Genomic DNA, 12239 nt, shown 5'->3' with positions numbered 1-12239 from the left:
ATATTTCCTTCCTCTTTGATGGCCCTTAAAATTCATTGTCCAAACCAATTATGTCTCTGACATAATTTTTGAATCAGGAATCTGGTAAGACCTTTTCAGACTAGTGCATTTTATTAAAAGACCTAGTTCACAACAGATTATACCTTTTAATAAAAGGTGTTATTCTAAAAAAACCCACCCCACCAGACATTTTCTCATTTTCTTTGCTACCGTAGACTAACATGTTTCTCTTCCCACAATCTCTTGCTTTGATAATTGTAGTTGGGTGGAATTAGGTTTTATCTCTTCCAGCATACATTGAAGTTGGAAATCTCATATTAGAAGTAAAACACGAAGAAAAAACTCTGCTCCTTCCAATAACAACATATTGTCCTGTAGTTAGTTTTTAATATGTTTTCAACCACTCGATAAAATGAGATGTTGTAATTTTTCTTTTGTCTCCAGTATGACATGAGCTTTTAAAATCAGCATGAATTAACCAGTTGGATTTTCAAATATGTCCATAAATGACTTGTACAATTGGGATTAAAAAGACAAAAGAAACTTCTTCAAGCAAATAGCAATAGCACATAGACTTATATACCACTTCACAGTGCTTTATAGCACTCTCTGAGCGATTTACTGAGTCAGCATATTGCCCGCAATAATCTGCGTCCTTTACCAAACTTGGAAGGCTGAGTCAACTTTAAGCTGGTGAGATTCAAACTGCCAAACTCTTGGCAGCCGACAGTCAGCAGAAGTAATCTGTAGTTCTGCATTCTAACCACTGCGCCATCACTACTCTTAGAACTCTTCTTCTTGAGATGGTCTGGTACTTTCCAAGTGGTTTGGTCTGCTGCTCTCATAAACGTCTCCACCCAGATGTTTTAGTCTACAATGTTAAGTGGTTGCCATGTTGCCCAGCCCTACACTATAAAATAAAAGCAATGATGATTGTTCAGTAGGAGACATAAACTGACATCATTTTGTCAATATGTTTATGGAGTCATTAGTTGTTCCATAAAAATCAGAACTTACAGCAATTGCTAATAATCCATATCTGTTGAAAGCATCTCCTGTTGTCTTCTCCCTTGTAAACTGGTACACTTATTTTAACCCCAGTTTTGCCTTTAAATGTGTGAGCTGATAAATTTATGATTCTGTTAGTTCTCAGGTTCCCTAGACTTTTGTTTATATAGAGAATTGCTTTGAAATAAAATGTTTTCAAAAGAACAGTAAATAAATAGAATGAAGACGTAAAATATAACCAGATTAATCAACAAATAAAGCAGTAAGAAGCAATGCAACTGAGCTTATATAAGTTAAATGCAAGCACAAACATGATTACAAAGTCTAAAATTCTAATATAGAAATTTATCTGTACAATTAACATGAATTAGAAATACAAAAACAAAAATTTATTTTGATGTTGTTTAGGGGCCCCTTCATGCCTACCATGCTTTTTTTTTAAAAACTAAAAACGTTGAATTTAAAAATGTGAAAGTGACAAAACTGCAAAGCAAATCACCACCTTCCATTACTGAAGTTTTCAAGTATGCTGAATCAAGAAACCTCTCTCTCGGCAGATTTTAAAAAGAAAAATACTGGGTGCAACACACTGCTTTGTTTTTGAAGTTAGAAGTGTGCTAAATGTTACAAGGTTGAAATATTCCATCCCCGGAAATTTTCTAATGCTGTCCTAATCTTACTAGAAATATTCTGTTTTCCAATCAAATAATCCTGTGGGGTTTTTTTTTTTTTAGTATATAACTCATCTGATAAGGGAGGAATAATGTTGAAATACGTTTGGTAACATGGGAACATTTCAGAACTGAAACATTTTAACCTTGAAACATGTGCCCACAGGTCATAAAAGGTTGAGAATTGCTATCTTAAATCTCTTAAAACCCTCAGGTTATTTGGGAGAATTGCACCCATTGCACACAGTAGAGTTTATTTTTCTTTCCACAAAACACTAAGAAAAACTTTATTGCATGTAGATAAGGAGAGGAAGTAATGTTTGTTCTCCTATTACTTATGGGAACAAACAAATCTTACTTTTAGACCAGGATATTGGAATGTGGCAAGGGTTAGTTTGATAATTTGATCCAGATTATTTCCTAGCTCATTGGCTACATCAGAAGGCTTCTAGTTTGGAATCTGATCACAATTTTGAAAAGGTAGCTAGTGGCCAGTTTGAGGTTCCTTATTTTGAACACCCTATTTTATATCTTTACAAAGCAAATATAATGCGGATAAAACTTTGCTTGTATTTACTAATAACTTTTTAGAGCTATTGGGTCTAGTGGCCATTCAGCACTCACCTGCCAGGTACAACCTCCACTGGTCTTCCTAGGGCCTAGGGAAGTGATGGATAACCTTTTTGTCGTCATGTGCTGAAAGCGCGCACACGCAACAGCTTTGGGCCTAGCAAGCCTCCCTAAAGCCTCCTGGGACAAAAAATGGGGTGCGGGGAAGCACCTGTCCCTGTGCATACAAACACAACCCCTCATCCCCTGCGCATGCATCTTCCACATGCGTCCCTCCCCCCACGCATTCGTAGCAGACATCCAAAAATTGGCTGGCGGGAGGCGCACGCACATGCATGGTGGAACTGAGCTGAGGCAACGGCTCGTGTGCTTGCAGAATGGGCTCTGCATGCCACAGGTTCACCATCACAAACCTAGGGCCTCCTGCAACTTGTAGCCTATCCTGGCTTTCTAATTTGCATGTGGCTTGTGCTGGCTCTCTCAGGACCTCCCCTGCCACCTGCCCTTCTTACTTGGAAGTCCTAGCTCTTGCTGCTTAATGACCTTTGTATCTTGGGTTACAATAGTAATCAAGACTACCCTGGATTGTCGTTGGTAAAAAATATTGCTGTATTAATCTGAGATCTACCTGTAGTTGTACCTTGAATAGCCGCCCCGAGTCCTTTTAGGAGAGGGTGCGGCTAACAAATAAAAAATTATTATTATTATTATTATTATTATTATTATTATTATTATTATTATTATTATTATTATTATTATTATTATTTGTATTGAAATTCATAAGCTCCTGTGAAATAGTAAGAATTTAACCAGCTTGTGTAAAAAAGTCCTTAAAATTCTTCTGTAATAGCAAAATTGCATACAGTATTGCTTGGGGTTTTTTTTCTTGTTCCCATTTGAATATTCAGTTTGTCTACCTGGGTGTGCACTATTGTGCAGGAGACTTTTCCTGTTTCTGAATTGGCTGATTGGAACATACTATAGCCTCCAAAAATATTAGCATGTGTGTTTCATACATTCCATTCCTTGTGCAGACAATTGTAAAGTATTTCTATGGGACACAATTATGGGGGCTTTCTTTGGAGGCATCAAAACATTTTGAAAAGATTATATGTATTTATTCATATCTCACTCTTTATAGTCTACATTGATTAATTTGTTGTGATTTTGTGTTTGATCTCTCTCTCTGAATCTTTTCATTTTCTTGTCTCATTCTTTAGGCTCCAGACAAAAGGAAAGCATTAGAAGAGACCAAAGCATACACAACCCAATCTTTAGCCAGTGTTGCTTACCAGATCAATGCATTGGCCAACAATGTGCTCCAACTATTGGATATCCAAGCCTCCCAACTCCGGAGAATGGAATCCTCTATTAATCATATTTCACAGGTAATTATTTGCCATGGAATTAAGTTATTATGTATATTTTCTTCCTCCACAAACTGGGTAATGGTTTGCTTCAAGATGTTGTCTATAAGTATCTCAATTTATGTCATGATCTTCATGTCTTGGGAGGCGAGACATGTTGTATCTGTGACATAAGCTTCACTGACTTAAAATTTGAGATAAACTATTCTTCACTTGCAGTATTTAGCTTCTTTTTTCTTCCCGATTTCACCAATTTCTTGATGTAATTCATTGTATAGTATGGCCGCTATGGATTTAAAATATTCCTACTTGGTCAATCATATTAGCTCAGATGGAAATAATAGATAATTGTAATATGTACCTGGGCTTGCAAAAAGCAACTTTTGTAAAATTTATACTGTTTTAATATGCATTAAGTAAATCATATTTTAAATATTAACAATTGAACAAAATATTTTATGTTGACTTCTTAATGTTCTCTGAGCTTGGTGGTCATGCAGATATTTCATTACGAAGCTAGGTAATGCAACATCATCATTGATAATATGACCTAGCCTGGTAATGAAATGTCTGCAAGAAGACAATCAAGCTCAGAAACATCCAAGAATTCAAGAGATGAATCCTAGGAGATACACAGACACACAGATGCACACACGCACACGTAATCCTTAGTTAATGGCAGTTACTGGAACTGGAATTCCTGTGGTTGAAAGATGCACTTGCAAAGCTTAACATCCCATGACTGCTCCTGGGCAATCTCTACAATCCGTGTTGCCATTGTTAACCCTACTTCACAGATTGTTAAATGAGGCTCTCCTTGCAATCATGCAGGCTCCCAACAACCAAAGTCAACGTATAGCACAGACTCAGGTGCTTGTAGACAGACCTTCATGTCAAGTGAGAGCTGTTTGCCAAGCACAAAGATTATAATAAATGTGAATGCAGGATGCTCGGATGATCAAAAGTTCAAAGACCAGTTATACGTTTCATTTGTTCAGTGCTGTTGTAAAATTGAATAATTGTTAAACAAGTGTTTGTTAACCAAAGACTATCTATATATTATCATTAAAATATTTTTCTATTTGTTTTGTTTTAAAACATAGGAATATTTTTTTTAAATGGCATTAAAAATAAATTTATACAGTACTAGGTAAAGGTTACCCTCACACATATGTGCTAGTCGTTCCCAACTATAGGGGGCGGTGCTCATCTCCATTTCAAAGCCGAAGAGCCAGCACTGTCCAAAGATGTCTCCCTGATCATGTGGCTGGCATGACTAAATGCCGAAGGCGCACGGAACGCTGTTACATTCCCACCAAAGGGGATCTCTATTTTTCTACTTGCATTTTTACGTGCTTTTGAACTGCTAGGTTAGCAGAAGCTGGGACAAGTATCAGGAGCTCACTCCATTATGCAGTGCTGGGATTCGAACTGCTGAACTGTCAACCTTTCTGGTTGACAAGCTCAGTGTCTTAGCCACTGAGCCACCGCATACCTTTTATACTACTACATTAAAACTACTTATAAGTACTACAACTAGTGAACTATTTGCATAATTAGGCAAATGAATTTCTGAGAAGCTTCCCATTTTATTTTGTAATAACTGCTTTCATGAACCTGAACTAATCCTATTTTAAACCAGAAAATATATTTTAAAATAAATAATACAATATATATTTTTAAACCATGCCATAAGGATATTAACATGTTTAGGGAAATAGATTGCTTAAACATTTAAGTCTGTTATTTTATATTGTGTTGCCTTATTAATACTAGTTAAGCCATAATCTAAGTACAAATAGCACAGCCATTTGTTTTGATAAGTTTTTGGCTTGGTATGAAGGCTGTATTATGCACAGAAACATCAAGTCCCCTGGGTTATTTTTTTTTTAAATGATAAATAATTCTTGCTTTGTAACGTAGCAGGGGAGCATTTACTGGGACTGTAAATGCTTTTTTATTTGAGAACTTTTGGAAATTAATTTAAATTCATTATTCTCTTTAGGTTTCTTTATAAAATTAACTTTTAAATTCAGTTTTAGTTATGTGCTATCATTTTCAACATTAATAAAACTAAATTGTTAGTCATATTTCTCAAGGCACTAAAACACAATTCTTATCAGTTGATTGATTTCACTTGTAATTAACCACAGTAATGTATGAAAAGGAAATGCTATTTATATACACATACTTGGTTGTTTTTTTGCCATCTTATTTTAATACTGCTGAAGTGGAATGTTTTAAATTCTGCAATGTGCACAGGAAAACAAACATGCCTGCAATGTCTTTTTCTCTCTGCTGTGTAGTTTCTTCTTATCAGAAACTATTGTTGTTCTCTCAGAACATTAACCACTGTTCATTGATCAATCTTCCAAATGTAATTTCCTCTGCCGTCTACTTATATAGGGCCTATGTGCAATAGAAATCGAGCAACAGAGATTCTTTAAATGGCCCATAATGATTTCCAATATCAAATATTGCCAGTTATTTTCTGAATGGATTAAGATGGTATTTTATTTAGGATTTGAAAAGCCTCATTCGCAGTTCTGTGATCAGACAGTTCAAACTTTATATATATAAGTTGAGACAGTACACATATCAAACACACATTCTTCCTATTTTTCTCACAACAACTTTGTGAAGTGAGTTGGGCTGAGAGTGAGTGACAGGCCCAAGGTCTCACAGCTGGGTTTTATAGCTACGACGGGACTTGAACTTGTTGCCTCTTGGTTTCCAGCCTGGTGCCTTAACCACCAGACCAACCTCACTCTGAAATGAAAATGATCAAAGTATCAAATTATATAAGGACAACATGGATGGGAGATGTGTGAAGATTGATTTTTTTTCCAATAACTGGTCATTTGTGGAGTGCAACATATCAGCACATCATTATTTTATATACTCTGATCCATTAAGGCCACTGTAGTAAGTGCCTAGATCTGCAGGATGGAAGACTAAAAACCACAACCTTCCCCTGAAACTCTTGAAGTCTTCATATTAACTATGACCTTGTTGTCACTCATAGAGAAGCAACTTGATAACTTCTACTGCACCCAACTGTTTTTTGGAGTCTTTTCCCTAACCCCCATACTTAGCTAGGTAAAAGTAAAGGTTTCCCTTGCACATATGCCCTTCGCACATATGTTCTATATGCTAGTTGTTCCCGACTCTAGGGGGCGCTGCTCATCTCCGTTTCAAAGCCGAAGAGCCAGCACTGTCCAAAGATGTCTCCCTGGTCATGTAACCGGCATGACTAAATGCCAAAGGTGCACGGAACCCTGTTACCTTCCCACCAAAGGTGGTTCCTAGTTTTCTATTTGCATTTTTACATGCTTTCGAATTGCTAGTTTGGCAGAAGCTGGGACAAGTAACAGGAGCTCACTCCGGTACGTGGCGCTAGGGATTCAAACTGCCAAACTGCCGACCTTTCTGATCCACAAGCTCAATATCTTAGCCACTGAGCCACCACATCTTATTAACTTCTTGGTAATTAATTCTGCCACACATAACTGTTTGGGGAATGCCTTTTCCAAGTGCTGTCCTGGAATGGCATCTTTACCTTGTCAATCCTCTGTCAAGGTTGGGAATGCTTCCATTTTGAACAGGTATCTGAGAAGAGTCATTACCTGACTCTGCAGTCTCCAATTTCTGCATGGGAAAAAGGCTTCTTGTGGAGTTCCTTCTCCTGAGTTTGACAACCGATACAAGTTTGTCTCCTCTTCTAGGAGGATTCCAAAAGTGTCCCATATCTGCCTCATTCTTGGTCCATAATTACTATAAACCAGATGCCAATTTGGCTAGGGAACTGGTGTCAATTGGAATAATGTGTTAATTGGCCCCTTATGGCTCTGTACATATGATCCCTTAAGTGACATTTGTATCTTTAAGCCATAATTATTTAGCTTATTCAAGCAAAGAAATTAAAATCAGTACCAGAATATAAAACAGTTTGTCGGGTTTGCCTTAGATCCTGGAGAGAGATTTTCTTAGAAATATGGGAGCTAGCCAAACAGCCCAATATAACTTCAAGATTTGGACCATTTCCTCACTAGTGTTTTAAAGCGACTTTTGGCAACATTTTTGTCATTATTTTTAAGCCTATTCTTAATAATAATAATAATAATAATAATAATAATAATAATAATAATAATAATAATAATAATAATAATAATAATAATAATAATAATAATAATAATAATAATAATAATATTTAATGCTTCTAGACCGCCCCCTCTCCCGCAAGGGACTCGGGGCGGTGTACAGTTCATACAAAATATAACAGGATGCAATAAAATTAAATTAAATATGTACAGTTGACAATTGACATGGAGGAGGTTAAAATGTAGTTAAAAGAACTGTACAAAGCAGATATAAAATAAATTGATGTTTTCTTGGTACAATAATGATTTGATGATGCTCTAGGAAGCCAAACATCACTAATGAGACAATGCCTTAGAAGAATTCCTGATACAGTGGTACCTTGGTACTTATTGTTAATTGGTTCAGGGAGGCGTGATGAGTACCAAAAACAATGAGTACCAAACAATTTTTCCCCATAAGAATAATGTGTTGAATTACAAGGCAGCCGACTTTGAGAAGTTTTAGCTTGTGTATTGAGTACCAAGCAAACAATGAGTATAGGATTAAAATTTTCATGTCAAAATGTGCTGAATACCAAATTCAATGAGTTTCAAAGTAGTTGAGTACCAAGGTACCATTGTACTTGAAAATCAGTCTTGTTTCAGAATTCTTCTTACTTTTTGAACCCTGCCTGAATAATAAATAAATCTTTCCTTTTCTCTCTCTGAATTAGTTCTCCTGAACTTTAAATAATATGTAGAAATTATGTGATAAATGTTTAGAACTCCCTTGGAGAAAAATGCATGAGCAAAAAAAGAATGCAAGCTATTTAATGCATACATTTAAATGATTAATTTTCTTTGGTGAATGACTACAGGTAGTCCTCGACTTACAACAGTTCATTTAGTGACCATTCAAAGTTAAAGTGGCACTGAAAAACCTTACTTATGACCATTTCCCACACTTACAACCATTGCAGCTTTCCATGGTCCTATGATCAAAATTCAGATGCTTGGCAACTGGTTCATATTTATGACCATTGCAGTCACAAATTGGGTTTATGTGATCTCCTTTTGTGACCTTCTACAAGCAAAGTTAATGGGGAATCCAGATTCACTTAACAACCGTGTTACTTACTTAACAAGTGCAACAATTCACTTAACAACTGTGGCAAGAAAAGTCATAAAATGGAGTAAACTGACTTAAATAAATGTTTCAATTAGCAACATACAGGTGAAACTCAAAAAATTAGAATATCATGCAAAAGTTCATTTATTTCAGTAGTGCAACTTAAAAGGTGAAACTAATATATGAGATAGACTCATTACATGCAAAGCAAGATAGTTCAAGCCGTGATTTGTCATCATTGTGATGATTATGGCTTACAGGTCATGAAAACCCCAAATCCACAATCTCAGAAAATTAGAATATTGTGAAAAGGTGCAATATTCTAGGCTCAAAGAGTCCCACTCTAATCAGCTAATTATGCCATAACACCTGCAAAGGGTTCCTGGGCCTTTAAAGGGTCTCTCAGTCTGGTTCAGTAGGAATCACAATCATCAGAAAGACTGCTGACCTGACAGTTGTGTAGAAAACCATCATTGACAGCCTCCATAAGGAGGGAAAGACTCAAAAGGTAATTGCAAAGAAGTTGGATGTTCCCAAAGTGCTGTATCAAAGCACATTAATAGAAAGTTATGTGGAAGGGAAAAGTGTGGAAGAAAAAGGTGCACAAGCAGCAGGGATGACCGCAGCCTGGAGAGGATTGTCAGGAAAAGGCCATTCAAAAGTGTTGGGGACTTTCACAAGGAGTGGACTGAGGCTGGAGTCAGTGCATCAAGAGCCACCACACACAGAAGGCTCCTGGACATGGGCCTCAAATGTCGTATTCCTCTTGTGAAGCTGCTCCTGAACAACAAACAATGTCAGAGGCGTCTTACCTGGGCTAAAGAAAAACAGACCTGGTCTGTTGCTCAGTGGTCCAAAGTCCTCTTTTCTGATGAGAGCAACTTTTGCATCTCATTTGGAAACCAAGGACCCAGAGTATGGAGGAAGAATGGAGAGGCACACACTGCAAGATGCTTGAATTCCAGTGTGAAGTTTCCACAGTCTGTGTTGATTTGGGGAGCCATGTCATCTGCTGGTGTTGGTCCACTGTGCTTCATTAAGTCCAGGTTCAACGCAGCCGTCTACCAGGAGATTTTGGAGCACTTCATGCCTCCTTCCGCAGACAAGCTGATTTCATTTTCCAGCTGCCCACACTGCCAAAAGCACCAAAACCTGGTTCAATGACCGTGGGATTACTGTGCTTGATTGGCCAGCAAAATCGCCTGACTTGAACCCCATAGAGAATCTAAGGGGAATTGCCAAGAGAAAGATGAGAGACATAAGATCGAACAATGCAGAAGAGTTGAAGGCCACTATTGAAGCATCCTGGTCTTCCATAACACCTCAGCAGTGCCACAGGCTGTGATAGCTTCCATGCACCTCATTGAGGCAGTAATTGCTGCAAAAGGGGCCCAAACCAAGTACTGAGTACATTTGCCTGCTTATACTTTTCAAAGGTCCGATATTCTATATACAATCCTTGTTTTATTGATTGCATGTAATATTCTAATTTTCTGAGGTTGTGGATTTGGAGATTTCATGAGCTGTAAGCCATAATCATCACAATTATTACAAATCACGGCTTGAACTATCTTGCTTTGCATGTAATGAGTCTTATCTCATATATTAGTTTCACCTTTTAAGTTGCATTACTGAAATAAATGAATTTTTGCATGATATTCTAATTTTTCGAGTTTCACCTGTAAATTTTGTGCTCAATTGTGGTCGTAACTCGAGGGTTACCTGTATATCTGCTCCTATCTACTGCAATATTTTGAACCCAGACTTGTGATTATTTTTATTTCACTGGAATTGAGCAATTATTCACAGTTCCCTTTCTGTTTCACTTCCCATGTCTTCTCCAAAGCAAAGAGGCTTTAATTGCCCATTCAGGAGCCTTGTGTCCCAGTGCTTATTGTGTTGTGGCATTATATTATTTGAAAGTACTTGCTTATGATCTATTATCGAGAAGTGAATAATTGCTTTCGAGTGCCTATAATTTGGAAGGCAAAAGCTGTTATTTTATATTTTCATTGATATTTTCCAAGAGGCTCTACCGCAGCTTGCTATTTTTGAACAAGAATTTTCTTTTCTCCAATTGCTGATCATTTAAAGAACATTATCTGGAAATATCAATTACAGCTGAAACTCTTTAAATCGAGGTTGGACAAAGGTACCATTAGAAAACTGCCTGATATTGAATAAGCAAACCCAGTTCCAAAGAGCTTATTCTTTTTCTTTGCCTCCAAATAATTTCTAAGTCTGTATTGCTTAATTGTAGGTCTGTGTATAATATTTATACAATCAAAAGCTGCTTTTGAATAAGAGTTTCTTTTATATTTACCCTAGCATTAACATTCAGTAAATCTGAAATAAATCAGATTTCATTTGGCTTATACTGAAATCTTGCTTGGAAGTATCTGTCATGTACTTCGGCATAAGTACATTACAGTGACGTGTGGTGAGATTTATGGCTGGTGAGGCTGGTGACGTCATCAAACCGCGTGGTTGCTCCGATCGCACGGGTGCAGCCCGACCGGAGAAGTTTCTCTTCTCAGAAATGTCAGAAAGGGACAGGCAGGCTGCCACAGCTCCATTGAGAAGACATTTCTGAGAAGAGAAACTTCTCCTTTCTCCCCCCCCCCCTTCTAGCACTGATGATGTTACCTAGGCATTTTTTGCATCGGGCGAGCCCGGGATACTTGCAAGAGGAATGGGACCACATGTGCAGGAGGCTCCTCAGCGCCAGCCTCAGAACAGCGCAACCTGCGGTCCCCTTCCCCTGCACACGTCCCATTCCCCTCCTTCCTGAGCCAACATGAAGGGGACCGCGGCTGCGCTGATCTGAGGCTGGCACTGAGGAGCCTCCTGCACACGTCCCATTCCCCTTGCAAGGATCCCGGGCTCGTCCGATGCAAAAAATGGTGAGATCAGCGCACTTGGGGCTGCTGCTGCGATGTCCAGGGAGGCTAAACCAAGCCGCACGCCTCTCCCAGCCACTTTTGCAGCTTCCCAGAGTAATTTTCTTTTTATTTTCATGATGAGAGTGGTGAGGCTCTGCCTCCCCTGGCTGCACGTCACTGGTACATTATAATTAAAAAATTTTGAGGAATGTTCCATCATCCAGGGTTTAAGAATCCAGTAAGTGTCCCAACAGGATCCCAACATTAAATTAAAACAAAATTTAAATTAAAAAGAATAAATGTCTGCAATAAATAACAAAATTTAAAACTTTGTAGAAGGATGCCAAATTCCTGCAAGATTTTATGCTCTTGCAAAAATTTGCTCTTTGTAAAACAATTTTGCTTTTATTTTAGTGTTAGTATCATGGTTGTTTTCAGATACCCTCATGATGATTCCTGGGAATAATTTACGCAGAGTCTAATATCTATTTTACCACTAGTTTTTTCTCATTGCTTGTTGTTTATTTTTTTTC

At 37.6% G+C, this 12239-nt stretch overlaps 1 protein-coding gene across 3 annotated transcripts in view; it reads left to right on the top strand.

Moving 5' to 3' along the window:
- The window catches only part of ABI1 (abl interactor 1), a 100598-nt gene that overhangs the window by 38105 nt on the left and 50254 nt on the right, over window positions 1-12239 (top strand). For all 3 annotated transcript variants that reach the window (XM_081932192.1, XM_081932191.1, XM_081932190.1), the window contains exon 2: window positions 3470-3637. In XM_081932192.1, coding sequence (XP_081788318.1) covers window positions 3470-3637 — 168 coding nt within the window. The remainder of the gene's footprint in view (window positions 1-3469; window positions 3638-12239) is intronic.

This window comes from Natrix helvetica (genome assembly GCF_964273705.1).
Source record: "Natrix helvetica genome assembly, chromosome: Z".
In the NCBI taxonomy this organism is placed as follows: Eukaryota; Metazoa; Chordata; class Lepidosauria; order Squamata; family Natricidae; genus Natrix; species Natrix helvetica.
This window is presented reverse-complemented; position numbering and strand designations above follow the sequence as displayed.